We start from the raw sequence: 16,523 nt of genomic DNA, 5'->3' as shown, positions 1-16,523 counted from the left end.
CATTAATGAAATGGAGCACCGATCCCACGAGTCTAGAGCTACTAAATTTTTCGTTTTACCGGTATCTTACATTTGGAACCCTCGTAGTAGAATGAACTTCATAGAGCAAATAGCATAGACAAGTATGCATAAGATAAATATGGTAACACAAAATAACAGCGCGGTTTGTATATGTGCACTCCCGTCACGTACAAACTGCGCGTTTTGTAACCTTACCTATTTCTGCCGCCAAGCGGTAATGTGAGCATAACTGCGTTCCGGCTTCGAAAGGTAAGGGTGCTGCTGAAATTACGGGCGCATGGGACTAGTCAACTTATGTTTCTGGGTGTTGGGCGCAGAAGCAGTGCCCCTCAGGTCTTTGTGACTTGTGACACTCCAACAGTTATGAACAGACGTATCATTTACCATCAGGCGCACGACTTGGTCGTCTTGTCACTTAGAATAAAAAAAAAAGAAACTCACATAATAACGAAAGGCGCGTGAAACGACCAGCGTACATACATTACACATTGTATACAATGTGTATACAAGATTATGCGAATGTATGCGTCCGTACACGGCACGCGGTACGCGCGCACACATACAAACCAAGCTGCAACGTCTCTATGGAGTTATCATTGTCTTATTGTACTGTGGCAATAGTTTCAAAGTAAAACAATGCTTATTTGTCAATAAGTGATTTTATTTTCTCGATAAAATACCTACAGACATAAATAAATGTCCGTCGTATTTACTGAATGCAGGGTTTCTTAACCTGTGGTCTATGGACACCTAAGGGGTCCGTGTAATGAACGTCGTGTCTATGCTGAGCGTACCTAACACAATGCATTAATATAAAAATTTTTATACAATATGTTGGGAATAAATAGGCACCGTGCTTTTAACGTTCCAATTATGGCTCTAATTCAGCATATCGACTGTGTACTGGTAACCGTGCAATTTCAATATTGACAACTGTACAGGATTAAGAAAAATTCATTTATATAACATCTGGTTTATTAAATAAAAATACCTAGTGTACATACATGTGTAATAAAAATATTTAAAAATGTTTACCAGATGCTGTATAAATGACGCAAACATTTTTTTTCTTCACCCGTAAACTTGTCAAAATTGAGATAGTACCGATTGCTAGTTCACAGTCGATATGCAGCAGAAACCGTCACACCAACTTTTCATTTGTAAAGTTTAATCGCAAACAATAAAAGCTGGTAAAAAAAAGCTAAAGCTTGTTTTTTTTTAATATGTTGGACAGGGTTTGTTGGTGGGATCTTTGAAATTTTGAGAGGGTATCATGACTGGAAAAAGGTTAAGAAACCCTGACTTAATGTAACATCAATCATTTTCTTTCCTCGGTATGAAAATCAGACTCATTTTGGATTATCTGTTTAAGTTTCAATCTTTTTTGCGTTTCAGCGCTCACTTGCGGTCTGTGGCCGGATAACTTCACAGGTTTTTCAGTGTTTTTATTTTCAACATCAGCACCTGAATAATTATCAAGGCTATCATTAACAGATTCCTCATTGTCAAAAGTTTCATGTTCAGATCCGCTCCCGGAATGTTGACCTTTTACATTACCAGTCGTTATTTCTTTAGATATTTTTTGCTTAGTGTATTCCGCGGGTTTCTTCCTTGGCTTCAAATTGTTTTTAAGTTGCTTGTATTTATAAAAATCTCTTCCAGGTCGGAACATTTGCGAGCAGTCTGCTATCTTTTTACCATTCGGACCTCGAGTTAAGTAATTGTAGAGCATGTTGATTTTTAATAAATCTGAATAGCTGAATGTTTTATCTTGACCCACTCTTGCAGCTTCGATTTCCAACATCTGTAAATCAATATTTAGAAGTAATAATAATAATAATAATAACGCACACACTCAACATAGCCCTGCACTAGGGAAACCCTGTGTCGCCGGTGCCATGGACACACACATAGATAACCACAAATACACCCAAACTCATGAAAGAAATAAATCCGACTCATCTGTAGAACAAAGATCTACGTGCAAGATGACTTGTTTTCAGGACATAATAGTCCATACAAATATTTCTCCCGGCCCGGGAATCGAACCTGGGACATATGGGTGGCAGTCCGCCACGCATATGTTAACCGTTCGGCCACAGAGGCAGTTAATTAAGAAATGAAGAAGTATATACAGCATGACTGTAAAAAAGTCATACTTGTCAATGCATTAAAATTAAGTTTATTGCTTATCACCATGTTACTTTTTGCTTACTACCATGATTATTTTTGTGAAATTGCTCCATTAGTTGGTTACAATTATTCATACAAATACCGAACACAAAATAATCCTTCGATCGACGGAATGAATCAGCAGATCTTATGAATTTCTCTATGTGCCAGTAGCAGATCCTTGTTTTTGGTTTTAACGTTTTTGCCCCAGCGCCATCTTCTTTTTTATAATGTCAAGTGACCGAATGATCAAGTCGTGCGCCTGATGGTAAGCTGCACACCTATCCATAACAGTTGCAGTACTACCCAGGGCTTTAAATCGCAAAGATCTGAAGTGCACTGTCACTGCGCACGTCACCCTGAGACATAAGTTCACAAGTCCCTTGTGCCTGTAATTTCCCCACCATCCTTACCCTTCAAAACCGGAACACAGTAATACTGACGTTACTGCTTGGCGGCAGAAATAGGAAGGTGGCAGGACTTCTCTTACAATGTTAGTAACATAGGTCCTGGAAGGTTATTCGTATTTTGCAACTAATTCTGCATTGTTCCATATAAGGTACTTCAAAAAAGGAACTAGATATATATGTATGTACAAGTGACGTAAATATTGTTCTTACCCTGGGCTGAATAGATGAGCGCCCCGTGACTGAATACTTGTGATAATGATAATGGCTGGCACTTTCAAAGTCGTATGCCACATCATGGAACAGCCAGTCTTCGTCCTTCAGTTTTGTGAATAAAGGTACTTTTTCTGTAAAATTGTTATAATTATATAATTGTTATGATAATAAAAAAAAATTTATTTAATTTCGCACATAAATTCCGAAAAACTCAGCGGTGCAAACCAGGATTCGAACTTACTGCCTCTGCTTAACAGGTGGTAGATCAAACCAGTAGGCTTGTGGAAGTGAGTGTGTGGATCCGATCTAAAATTTTACTTAGCTTCTAATTGATACCTTAAAGATCCCGTATATATTTTTAATGTTTTACTTAGTTAATATACAAGTAAATTTAATTTATGCATCATTATAACAATTACATTATTTACTATAGATATGGCTACGTGTGTCAACGTGTATACATAATAAATGAAAAAAATTAAGTGCTCATATTTAAAGGAATTCTGTGAAATAACAACTATTAAATTATATAATCTCAATAAAGAGAACTAAAAAAACCGACCTCAAAAGTCATTCATCCCCTAGTTTGCCACCCTTAGAGGTGGAATATATTCTTCAATTTTAAACGGGACTACCACTACTGAGGTACCCTCTTTCCATCAAAAAAAAATCATCAGAATCGGTTCACAAGTCGGAGTTATCGCGTAATATATATACAAAACAATACAAGCTAATTGAGAATCTCCTCCTTTTTTTTGAAAATACAAATCACGCACAAAGCAAAATTGTTTTGTACAGTTGGCCAATATAGAAAAACCAAAAATATGCAATTATAAATATATTTTTTTATTATTATTTTGTATTTTTTATTTTTTTTATTTTTTAAATTAAAAAAAAAATATTTTTTTATGACAACCTCAGTGGCTTGCACACCGGTTTTCATGGTGTCACCATCTCTGAGGTCTTGAGTTCGATCCCCGACCGGGACAATGTAGAAACTAACTTTTCTATATTGTCTCGAGCCTGGTTGTTTTAGGAACCGTCATTATTTCCGATTTCCATAACACAATTGCTTTAGTCACTTACTTTGGAATCATGGCAACGTATGCGATGTTGTCTAATATATATTATGTATTAATAGAATTTTATCAATGAATTCATATAATGTATAAAAGATAGACATATGATTTGGCAGTCAGTTAGTTGATAGTCAGTTAGGAGGGACACTAACATATATAATTGTAAATATTATGTATGTTACCAGGTATAATATTCTCTTCCACAATTTCTATATGTTTATTACGGTCGGGTGCGTTGTGCTGAGGAGGCACCCCCACCAGTGTAAGAATAATGGCTGCCATTCCTGTATTTAGGTCGATGCAATCGTATCCCAGGATTACCCTCTGAAAATCTTGAATTTTTAATAGGTAAAAATTAAGACTAAAATGGATGAAACTAGATTCCGCGATGAGGTGTATATATATTTGTCGTAATCTTAATGTGTGCCTCGAATAGTTTGAAAAGAATGAATTCTTTTTTGTCATCAACTCGGTAAGTAACACCACAATCAGAATACCACCAAATAAATATAGACAAATATATCACAGACACCACCACACGACTTCTTAAGTATTTTGTAAAACAAAAGATTTGGGATCATATGCATAAGGGATGATATTTTTAGTAAAGTCTGACTTCTGACACGACTGTGCATTAACATCTTAAAAAAAGTTGTACTATAGGTTAAAACCGGGATAGATGGCCATAGGGAATAGATGACCAATCGCAATATTTCAATGATTCGCTAACTGGATGGCGACAGTTGTTGCTCAGTTCATATCGTGTAGTGTCTAAGTGCAAGTGTACGTCGAATATTCTGAGCAAAAAAAAGAAAAGTAAGTAAAAACCCTTGTTAAATATATAGATTTTAAGACTTTCGTGGTTATTCACTAAATGACTCTTACCACGGTATGACTTCTTTTTGTTTTTTTTTAGGGAAAATAAAAATAAATCATACCGTGGTAAGAAACGTGATATTAGTGATAATCACCCTTGTTAATTGTTTAGACAAATGCAAAAATGTTTTTAGAGGGTTCATGTTTTACACTACATTGAAGTTATTTTTTCAAAATATGGATCATTTTTGTATTTATCGCTTAGTCTATATCCAATGCTTTGTTATAAGCTCAAAATTTCACGTGTTTTCACGAAACTTTGGTTTGTTTGAAAACGCGATTTAAATCCGGAAAAATAGTTTCATATCATCAAGTGTAACAATCGCTAAGACGTAAGAACTTGATAGCTATTAAAACTGCTGTTGTTGTGAAACCCCCTTATCGAAGACGGCTCGAATGCGTTGTGTACCACATTTGGGTTCACGAAAACTGAGAATTGGACGACACGAAGAAAAAAGAAGACTTAAAAAACAAAACACCAAATAAAAGACCTGTCTAAGTCTAGAAATCATTACTGGCCATCTTACCCATAATCCTACGGTCATTACACCCGGACTCCTCGGAAGAGATAGCCAATCGTAATTTTCTTTTAAAACTAATTTTAACGTTGGTCTAAAGACAATTTTTTACTGTTAAATAATTAATAGCTAATTGTTCAAAGTTTAATATCAAATAAAGATTTGCAATGTAAGATCTAAAATTTGATTTTGACAGCGTTTAGAAAAAACTATGGCCAACCCCGGTTTTACCCTAATCATGAAACACACGTGCTTGCTCACGCGCACACAGCGCATAGCTAAGAAAGAGCGGCGCCTCCTGACACAGACTATGCTTTAAATGAGGCACCAGCCACTATTAGGTGATCATATTTTGAAGAAATAAAGATTATTTCTTTGTATATTTATTATAGTTTTTTTACTCAGGATCATCCATGGACTTGAAGATAAATTTTAATTTTTTGAATATTCCCAAACATTGGCACAACTGGCCGGGGTGAGGGATTCCTGAGTCTTCTTGAACCTGTTCAAGAACCGGCGATCAATGCGTGTTATATCGAGCAGGACCGCTTTCTGCATCTATGCTGGAAGCGACACGCCACAGAAATCAACCGCCTCAATTTATAGCCAGACTGACTAGAATTAACCCGTTTGCGGACAAAACAATTGGAATTATTTCAGTGGAGGCCACATCCCACATGTCGACGATCTCGTGCGCCAGATCGAGATACTTTCGACGTTTCTCGGTTTCGGCTTTCACAAGACTCTCATCATGTGGGGTAATAAAGCCCACCAGAAATTCTCTCTAATAATGGTTCGGTTCCAATAGATTTTCGTGCGGTCGGTTTTCAGTATTGGCTCAGGTGAATACTTTGAATACTTTGAGTTCGTTCTCAGAGACTTTACTAGTATTACTATCAAATTTAAATATAGGTACCTGAACCCCTTGATTGGAGAAATCTTTAGGAGTATAATCAACACACTTTAAGGCGCCTCTGCGATTGATGAAGAATACATATCTCATATTATCGTCGTCTGGAGGCCGAGGAATCTCCATAAATTGAAGGCTTGTAGCAGCGTTCACTTCGTCCAGGTTGGTGCGAATTCTGTCTCGCAGGACTTTGTCTACACAAATACACATACATTTTATATAAAAAAATACAATGGAAGTAAATTAATTTGCGACTCTATCTATGAATCCACTGAATGTTTTTCAAGGAATTACTTTCCTTACACTCAAAAATTAATAAAATAAATAACACAGGCGCTACTACTACAAACACCACAACCAAAAATATATCGACACGTGTTTCGCGTCTCTACGAAGCACCTTCAGAACCTATGTAGTAGTAGTAAAATTTTTCATTGTTTAGATTAGGAACCCTACTTCTGAAGTACGAAATCCATAATAAAGGCCGTTTTCCCACTTTGGACGGCCTACGGAACCACTCTCGAAGTTCGTCAACGATAAGAGGGGACCGTTCGAAACTGTTAAATTGCGTTGTTATAGTTCGATCGAAACTCAAGTCTGTAGGTCATTCATAGTGGGAAGCGGTCGTAACTACGAATTTCGTGCTATGAGACTACTCTCAAAGACCCTACGGTCCCAGGCTAAGATTTGGTCATATTGCCAGATCTTTTTGGATTATAATTTTTCTTAAATCATTTAATTTTCTGACATTTTTCGAGGGAAATTTATGTTAAACCCTTTAAAAACCCTTCTCACTGTTCGGCCATTTTGTCTGAAGTCCTCAGAATCGTCTAATTGGTTTTCAGTAAATCAATATATACTAAAGTTCAGAGGTAAAGAAAGGTTTTAAGTCAATTTGGTCTTTAATTACGTTATATAAATACAAATTTCAACCAAAAAGCCGGAATTCCGTTACGTGTATTTATTGAGTGCGTATGAAGGCTCTCAGAACCGTAAGTGCGGCTAGGTGGTCAGATATCTAAGGGCATTGACTGTGCATGTCTTCTTTGATCATCAAAAACTTACCGAAGGAGTGTTCATCAATGAAATACGGTATCACACCTTTATCCCACATCTTGAACTTTGTCATTTCCTCCTTGGTAATATCGAAACCTCGTTCTTGATTGACTTCTTTTAACGTTACTTTTTTCTTTGACGATAAACCATTTTCAGGAAGAAATTGAGCAGCACCTGTATTAGGTCCGTTTCGTAGGGTGCGTTGCTGTATGCCCATTTTATTATTCAAATGCATGTTTGCAAATAATATGGCTAATTTACTCGAGACTTTATGTGAAACAATACCTAATACATCTTTAGACGTTTTTACTGCGTTCTGCCATGATTCGGATAAAGTACTTCCTGTGTGAACACATTGCTTCTTACTTTTAAAACCAAATGTGTTATATTTTTCACAAAGGTCAAATGTATTCCCTGAAAATGTTTTTTAAACTGTATGAAATTACTCAATCATCGATTATTCTTTGGTAAATATGAGACATGTTTTGCATTCTATAATGACTATTGTATTTTTTTTATATATGCCACCTCACCTGCTGACGATGTGATCAACGATAGTATGCATAAGTTTGTTATTTAAACTGGGTGTGGAGATTAAAAATCTAAAACATCTTTATTTCTTTCGAATTGAACAACATACATTGACCGTACTCCAAGGCGTAGTCATACATTAAATGTTAAATATTTACTGTTTCCTAAGAAAGAAATCTTTTGAATACAACAGAGACAGAAGAAGGAAAATGTTTGGACATTTGTTACGTAATGATGAATTTCTTAGAATGATAATTAAGGAGAAGACAAAAGAAACAAGAAAGAGATGAAGACCAAGAATGTAGTATAGTGAACAGACAATGAAGAAGATCAAGATGAGCACCTATAAAGAGGTCAAGGACTTGGTTATGATTCGAGAAGAGTGGAGGAGGTTACACTGAAAAAACCTGGCTCTTAAATTGGATGATGATAACTACTTACCGACTGAAATCATTGCTGTGATTACACAAGCTTGTAGCAACCATTTGCCCCGAGAACAAGTTCTCATATTTCTGGACAACAATAACAAAATAAACTCATGAATAACTTTAACACCCTCTAATTAAGATTACGTGGTGATAACAGCTAGCGAAAGCATGAAGAGATCTGGGAAAGTGGTTGTCAGTGGGTGTCACCACAGAATTGTGAGGAAAGTGCATTCACAAGCATTAGTACCTTCACTGTGCTTTTGCATACATATTACCACATATAAGTAAATAGTGTATTAATTACGGTACTATAACCAAAACAAATTACCTGTAAAATATATATTATTTTGATCGATCGATGTGTAGCTGAATATCGATTAATTTTTTAATAAATTCAAGCCAAGTTACTGTAAACCAAAGTGCTTGGGTCGATACTAAAACAAGGCATAAAAATGTTATGATATAAGTATTGCAAAAATATGTTCTGTGTATACCACGTATAGTCAACAGCACACTACGCCTTGAAATTTTGACAATGGCATAGTAAATGTATTGGAGCTTGTTGTTAGTTCTATACATATCACTTGTCTGAAATAATATAAATGTTTTTCTCGTAATATAGTACAAGTACAAGACACACATACACTAATGAGAATAAATTTTAGTAGTTATGGAGCTTCTTGTAAAAGAGCTCGTCCAGAGAAGTAGTGCCACTTTACATATTTTTGCCGCCAGAACACGGTAATATGAGCATTACTGCGTACAGGTTTTGAAAGGTAAGAATGCTGGTGAAATTATAAGCACATGGAACTTGTCAACTTACGTCTCAGGATGACGGGCGCAATGGCAGTGTCCCTCGAATCTTTGCGATTTAAAGGTCTGAGTGTATTTTTATATAAGATACTATATTATGTTTCACTAACATTTAAATATTTCATTAAAATTAAATAAGAACACCTAAAAAATTAGAACATTTATTTATAATAGTAACATCAGCATGTCATCCATAAGTCGTCGAGGAATTCTTCCATAACGTCTACGTCTTCCATTTCTTCGCCTTCTATAATCAATTGTCATTGGTGTTTCCGTTGTTGTTGTAGTAGTAGTAGTAGTTGTTGTTGTTGTTGTTGTAGTTGTTGTTGTAGTAGGATCAGGGAGACCAAGGTACCTATTTGGCTTAGCCCTTGGCAAACCATCATCTACCATATCTGTGTCGTTGTTATTACTCCTGGTTTCGTTCAGGGGGTTGGTGCGATTCCTGCTGATGTAGCTGTACAACATTTTTATTTTCTTTATGTCGAGGTAACTTAAGCCGTTGTGTCTCTCGACTTTTGTATCACGATCGTCCTGTTTAAATTTAAGTTAATTATTAGGATTATTAAGAGTTACTTACGAGTTGCATTTCGACAGCAACGCAACAAATTGCAGTTGGAACAGAATAATAATAATAGCGAACACATTTATAGCCCTACACTAGGGAAACCCTGTATCGCGGATGCCATGGACACACACGCAACCACTTTTTAACAATTTAAGTTGCGGTAGAGCTCCTTGTGAAAGAGTTCGCCCAGGGAAGTACTGCTACCTTACCCATTTCTGTCGATAAGCAGTAATGTGAAAATCACTGCGTTCCAGTTTGGAAGGGTAAGGGTGCTGGTGAAGTTACAGGCATATGGAACTTGTTAACTTGTGTGTCAGGGTGGGTGGCGGACGCAGTGGCGGTGCCCCTAGGATCTTTGCGATTTAAAGCTCTGAGTAGCACTGCTAATGTTATGGATAGGCGAAATCGCTTACCACTAGGCGGACAACTATTCGTCTCGTCACTTCAAACTTACAAGTTACACACAAACTCACGAGAGATATAAATGTAGGTCATACAAATATTTCGAACTCATGACCTCTGCATGGCAACCAGCTTGATAACTATATAGATTTTAAGACTTTCGTGGTGATATTTCGGAACGGTTACACGCTCCATGGCCATGTCAACCCGTGACCATGGAGCGTGCAATCGTTCCGAAATATCGGGAAAATAAAAAGAAGTCATACCGTGGTAAGTAACCAGATATTAGTGATAATCATTTAGCTTGATAACTGTTTGGCCACAAAGGCAGTTAAAGAATAAGGATGAAGTTGGCGGAGTTGAACACCAAACCGTTTTAATTATCTAAATATACCTACCACTTTAATGATTTTGAAAGTAACGCTTCCATTAAGACCGAATATAATGTTGTCAAAATGTCCAGCACTTGAAAAATCGTACTTTAGGTTGTGGAATAACCAATCTGAATTGTTCAATTTTGTAAAAAGAGGTCTTCGTCCTGAAACAGAAAAGTTTTCGATAATTTTCCATAACTCCACTGTTCATAGAGAAATTTAAACATAAGGTCAGAAGGGGTAAGAAGACCACCGGTGAAACTGGAATTTGTAGCCTTAACTCCGAATCTAAAGAATTTAGCATTATAGCATCTCAGTCGATAAAACAGACAAACAAATTAGTTTATACGATTTTAAAGAGATGTCGCCACGATGCTCCAAATCCAAATGGCGGAAAAAACTAACTTTATAGTTGTGAAATCTTGAGAACACGATCACCTTTATAAGAAATACTGTTACCCTATCTTTTGGGGGAAGATAAACTTTAGAACGGTTTTGGCAAATACATTGTATTCAATTTAGCGTAATGATTGTTAAATACAACGACAAGTTTAGTGTATTTAATAATCTTATAAGAGTTTATCTGTTTATCCTAGAGCTCAAAACATTTGAGTCAAAATAAAGTGTATTTCCCTTACATCAATTGATTATATTATAAAAAATATTGTTATATGATAAATATATAATAATGCATTTGGTAACGGCAATCTGACAATAATGCTGAAATAGTGACATGTAGCAAAGTTCTTAGGTTTTCGCGATTGTTACACGTAGGATTTAAATGGCGTATATTTGTTTTTTCAAACAAACAAACCGACGTTTCGGGCCCTTTACAGGTCCCGGTCACGGTCAACCGTAAAGGGCCCGAAACGTCGGTTTGTTTGAAAAAACAAATATACGCGATTTAAATCCGGAAAAATAGTTTCATTTCCTATGTGTAGCTAAGTTGTTTGTGAACTTTGCTGTAAGGGCAATGTTGCTTTTCCTCTAAGTATTAAAGTATACAACATCTTTGTCACTGCAGGAATATCATCATCAACCCATTTATATCTTCCACTTCCGGGTAAGGGTCTCCTCTCAAGCGAAGGTTCAAGATATAGTTCGCCACGCGCTGGTCCAATACGGGTTGGGGGACTTCGCTCGTTTTCGAGGGTTGTAAATTTTCTTCGATATGCAGGTTTCTTAACCAAAAAGCTTATGGTACATTCCAAATTAAATTTCGCACGCATCGAGTATTCGCACGTAAATTCCGAGAAACTCAGAGGTGCGAGTCCGGATTCGAACCCATGACCTCCGCTGGAGAGGTGGTAGGTCAAACCGTTAAGTTACGAGTACCACGGCTACCAGTATGTAGCAATATATCATGAAAATTACGTTAAAAAAGTGTGGTAGTGTGAAAATTATAGTAAATTAAATATGATAACATATACATATACGATGAGTTGTTATCTTTTTTAGTGTTTCATATAATTCACATTTGTTTACTTTATCCTGCAATCAATCTTGTTCGTTATAAACAGATGGATTGAAGTATCATAATGGAAAGGGACTCCCAATGGATTCCAGCCCTATTGATTGTGTAGTCAGTTATTTCGCTGACTATCTTGGTCAACGTTTCCCTTTTTGTTGTCATATACTTTCAGGCATAGTGAGCTGGTTAAATCAGCCATATAATATATTATTATGACAGTGTATTAAGTGCAGCTCATATCCCAAATGTGTCAACCTATTTACAGCTCCAGGCTGTATGTATATATTACACATTGAGGTTTAGACAAAGGTGATCGAGAAATTTCGAGGTGCACTAAAGAAGCCTTACCGCTCGACATACATACGTCATTTCTTGTCGCAAACTCGAAAGTAGCCGACCGATAGGGTTTTGTGCACATGTCTCAGATAACCAACGCTGAAACGAAATCATTTCACTTACTAGGTACAATATTGTCCCATATAATTTTAATGTATTCATCTCTGTCTGGAGAGTTGTGCTGTGATGGGACACCCGCTAGCGCCAGAACCAATGGCCCAAAACCAACTCCCGCACTGATGCAGCCCCAACCTAAAATCACTCTCTACGAGAAATGGGCGGGTTTTAGTAGCAGTAGAGCTTTCTTGTGAAGGAGTTCGTCCAGGCAAACACTACCCCTTACCTATTTCTGCCGCCAAATAGTAGAGTGAGCATTATATTGCGCTCCGGTTTCGAAAGGTGCTGGTAAAATTACAGGCACATGAGACTTGTTAACTTATGTCTCAGATCTTTGTAATCACAAAGATCTGAGAAAGCTCTGAGTGACACAGCAACTGCTATAGACAGATATATGCTATAGACTTGTTCGTCCCATCAATTAGTATTTAATGAAAAAACAGGCGATCTAGTCGTGCGCCTGGTGGTAACCGACACGCCTATTCATAGCAGTTGCAGAGTAGGTACCACAGAACTTTAAGTCACCCTGAGACATACGTTGACTAAATCATGTGTTTATAATTTCACCAGCACCATTATTCTTCAAAATCAACGCAATAATGCTCACATAAACACTTGGCAGCAGAAAAGGTGGCAGTACCTTCTTCCCTGGACGAAATATTTCACAAAGAGCTCTACTGTTACCAAAGTGAGTCGTGTAAACTGAGACGATGATTGTTTTGTATAATTTACTTTACTATTTCACATATATGCAGATGTTATTCTTCTGAAACGTTACGTCTGACAGTTCACATTCTCATGAGTCTTAAACCGGATTTACATTTGTCTAACGTGTCGTGTTGTGATGCGTCAGAACTGTATCGGTTTCGTACACACAACACAAGTCGTCACTTCAGATTGCGACACACTAATATAAATCTAACCATATTAAATGTAAGAAACCGATACCGTTTTGAGGCGTCACGGCACGACACGTCAGACAAATGTACGATAGTTCTCCCAAAGTTTTTATCAATAAGTAGATCTCTGAATTTGCTCACTTGCATGCCTTCATTAGTAAAATTATCAACAGTGTACTGCAAGCATGGAGTAAATCCTTTTCGGTTAGCGAACAAAACCCATCTAAAATTGGCGTCCTCTTCAGGAGCTTCGTCAATTCGATAAAAATTCAATCCAGTCAACTTGTTATATTTATTAAAAATGTCTATTATTGTATTCTCTTGATCCAAATCTTAAAAATAAAAATGAAAACCATCACACAGTTTAATTGAAGTCAGTAAAGTCCATAAATTAGCGGATAAATTCTTCCGTAAAGATCTAAATTAAAAAATAAAACTAAGTCTTAATTACTCAAGACTGTTCTCAAAGCTGTTTTTTTTATTACAAACGCCAATTTGATCAAAATCATAAGTCCCGGGATCACGGGTGACCCCGAAGGACCCGAAACGTTAGTTTGTTTGAAAAACAAAAATAACTAATTTGTTGTCTGAAAAATAAAATTTATTATTATTATAAGCGGATTTTTTATATCTATGCACTTTTTTTAAGTTTCACTTTTATTGTTAAGCAAAATTTAACACTTTTAAAAGAAAAAAACTTCAGGTGCCAATATCTCGAAAGTTACCAAAGTGCAAATGCATTGGTTATGACAAGGGAAGCATACAATACAGCCTTAGCCACGAATTACATTACCAATACCATCCCTTTGAGTCAGCCGTCAACGGTTAAAAAATGGAAGTCTAAGCACTGCATCGAAAAACCACCACTGAATAAACAAGGATACTACCAAAAGACAGCATGTCAATGAAATATGGGATATTTCCTTCAGGCCATATTTTAAATTTTTTTTGCTCCGTTTCGTTGAGGTCAAATCCTTTTTCGAATATCGGTCCGTCATGGTGACTTTCCGCTACATTTAATAACCGTTTAAACAGTTTAGTTAAGTTAACTGAAAATAAGAAAGGATTCATAATTATATTTATTGACCTACTTTACATTGCACTGAATAAACAAAATAGTCTACTAAATATCCTTAGCGTAAAAAAATTAAAAGAGAAAAAATATTTGACTCATCTAGTCATTAATACTTAAATTTTCAAAATGATAGGGGATAGGTGGGACACAGATCTGCTAGGTTCACCGAACTTCACGTCCTGAGAGCTAGGTGAACTCAGCAGGTATCATGTAATCAATTCATTTCATTCATTAATTTTATTTCTATTCTGTAACTTTGGACCAAAAGTAGGTAAAATAGATAAGCTTGTAAGTGTACTCCGCGGAGCGGGTGCGCGAGGACGCGGCGGACGCGCACCCGCTCCGGCGCAGACGTACGGGGAGAAGGCGAAGGCAGTTCGCTGCTCGCCTGATCCCCTAGTGAGACCAGCGGGCTCTGGACAGGGACTCCGGAGCCTGCATTGCACGGCCTCACTTGTCTGGGGGGCGGGTCGGAGGACAACCGACTCGTCCCTCCGTTGGCGCGGGAGCCTTGGCGCAAGCTAGGGCGGCCGGGCGGCGTCGTGGTGAATGTTCACTGATCCCACGGCGCCGACTCAACCGGCGAGAGGGAAACCCGGGGGGGGTTTAGTGGGGTAGGCCTTCCAGTGTGGAGGGAGAGTCCCCACATAACCCCTGAGTCTCCCTGGGCTCAGGGGTATCCATAAAGATTTCCCCCCCGTCAAAAAAAAAAAAAAAAGCTTCTAAGTGTACTAACAAAATGGACTGTATATTGTCTGCAATAAATGATTTTTATTTATTATTTATTAATATACATATTTAAATTTGAAAATTAAAAAGTTATTGCAAGATTCTCTTTTATAGGCTCTGGTGAATAGTTGCAAATTATAAGTTAACGCAGTGTTCATTGCTGGTGTCGATTTGCACTTTTAAAATGATTTGACATTATTGTCATTTTCACAATTACACACATCAAAAGTGTCTAGGGATCGATCAATTACCTTTTTTTTACACCAATGGATCTTTTTTGGTCAATTTAACTTTCAATTTCAAAGTGTAAAAATGACTAACAAATTATTTTTTATTAGGTATACCAAGTGACGGGACGAACAAGTCGTTGGCCTGGCAGTAAGCGACACGCCTGTCCATAACAGTTGTTGTGGCACTCAGAGCTTTAATACATAAAGATCTGAGGGGCACTGCCATTGCGCCCGTTACCCCGAGACATAAGTTGACAAGTCCCGTGTACTTGTAATTTCACCAGTATCCTTCAAAACTGGATCGCAGTAACGCTCACGTTACTGCTTGGCGGCAGAAACAGGTAAGGTGGCAGTACTTCCCTGGACGAACTCTTTCAATAGGAGGTCTACTGCTACTAAAATTTTTAATTTTGGTTGTAATTTACCATTGATTTGAAATATAATGTTGCCTAACAGTCTTTATATTAAGAGAAACGCGAAAATTTGAAAATTTTGATTTGGAAATAAAGTTTTTCATGTTTTTATGACAGAACCAATTAGAAAATGATATTGACAACTCAGAAAGCAAAACCGTGTTCCATGGTGTTATTTACTGAAATCTAGACTTTTTCAATGAGAATACTGGCTCGTAATATTCTTCTGCAAATCTTGGACTTGTCTTCGAAAAATGTATTAAATGAAAATACAAACCGTTAGGATCTGCGTTAGAGATAGCGTTTGGTGATGAAGACGACGTGTTTGTATAAGTTGTTTGAGACGGGGAACTTCCTCCATTTATACTCAATATGAAACGAGCAAGTATCAATACACACAAAGTAACCAACATTTGGAGGAAAAGTGAAAATAAATATAACAACACATAGTATTTTACGACTAAGATAAACTTGTTTGTGACGTAGTGGTTATATCCTCTTTGGTTTGTGGTGTTTTAGATTTCTTTTATTACCTGGTTTTCTCCTAGTTTTGGTAAAAAAAACATAAAAAAAAAAACAAATTTAAAACAAATATATTTGTTGCAGCCAATCACATATTACTATGATACTTTCTAGGATATTTAGATTAAGGTTCGCGTGGTTTTTAAGATATTATCATAGCCAACATTTGCAGACCAAACATATTTCCATGGGATTCCTTTGGTTTCACAGAGGTTTTATGTTACACCCAATACTACATCAATCACAATAATAGAAAAAATGGCAATAATTTAAATAATGTTAAACAAAGTAAATGTGAAACATTGACTTACAAATAAATGGACGACGGGTCTAATACAAAAACCACGAAAAAAATGTCCC

The 16,523-nt window shown here is 36.8% G+C and overlaps 2 protein-coding genes across 2 annotated transcripts; both read right to left on the bottom strand.

Annotated features, from left to right (window-relative positions):
* Positions 1-1,026: 1,026 nt before the first annotated feature.
* Positions 1,027-8,660, bottom strand: LOC113236810 (bone morphogenetic protein 1-like). Its single transcript, XM_026473008.1, has 7 exons — positions 8,543-8,660; positions 8,228-8,298; positions 7,265-7,669; positions 6,206-6,393; positions 4,078-4,219; positions 2,814-2,947; positions 1,027-1,825 (listed from the first exon to the last, which is right to left on the bottom strand). Exons 2-7 carry the CDS (start codon positions 8,292-8,294, stop codon positions 1,340-1,342), a joined length of 1,422 nt encoding a protein of 473 aa, XP_026328793.1. The 5' UTR covers positions 8,295-8,298; positions 8,543-8,660; the 3' UTR covers positions 1,027-1,339.
* Positions 8,661-9,192: 532 nt separating this feature from the next.
* Positions 9,193-15,987, bottom strand: LOC113233076 (zinc metalloproteinase nas-14-like). The gene is made up of 6 exons (XM_026468057.1): positions 15,919-15,987; positions 14,082-14,243; positions 13,336-13,526; positions 12,302-12,443; positions 10,396-10,535; positions 9,193-9,561 (listed from the first exon to the last, which is right to left on the bottom strand). Exons 2-6 carry the CDS (start codon positions 14,092-14,094, stop codon positions 9,193-9,195), a joined length of 855 nt encoding a protein of 284 aa, XP_026323842.1. The 5' UTR covers positions 14,095-14,243; positions 15,919-15,987.
* Between the last annotated feature and the right edge of the window lie 536 nt (positions 15,988-16,523).

This window comes from Hyposmocoma kahamanoa, unplaced genomic scaffold (genome assembly GCF_003589595.1).
Source record: "Hyposmocoma kahamanoa isolate Upper Pololo Valley unplaced genomic scaffold, ASM358959v1 102, whole genome shotgun sequence".
NCBI lineage: Eukaryota > Metazoa > Arthropoda > Insecta > Lepidoptera > Cosmopterigidae > Hyposmocoma > Hyposmocoma kahamanoa.
The sequence above is the reverse complement of the archived record's forward strand: the minus strand, read 5'-3'. Positions and strand labels throughout refer to the sequence as shown.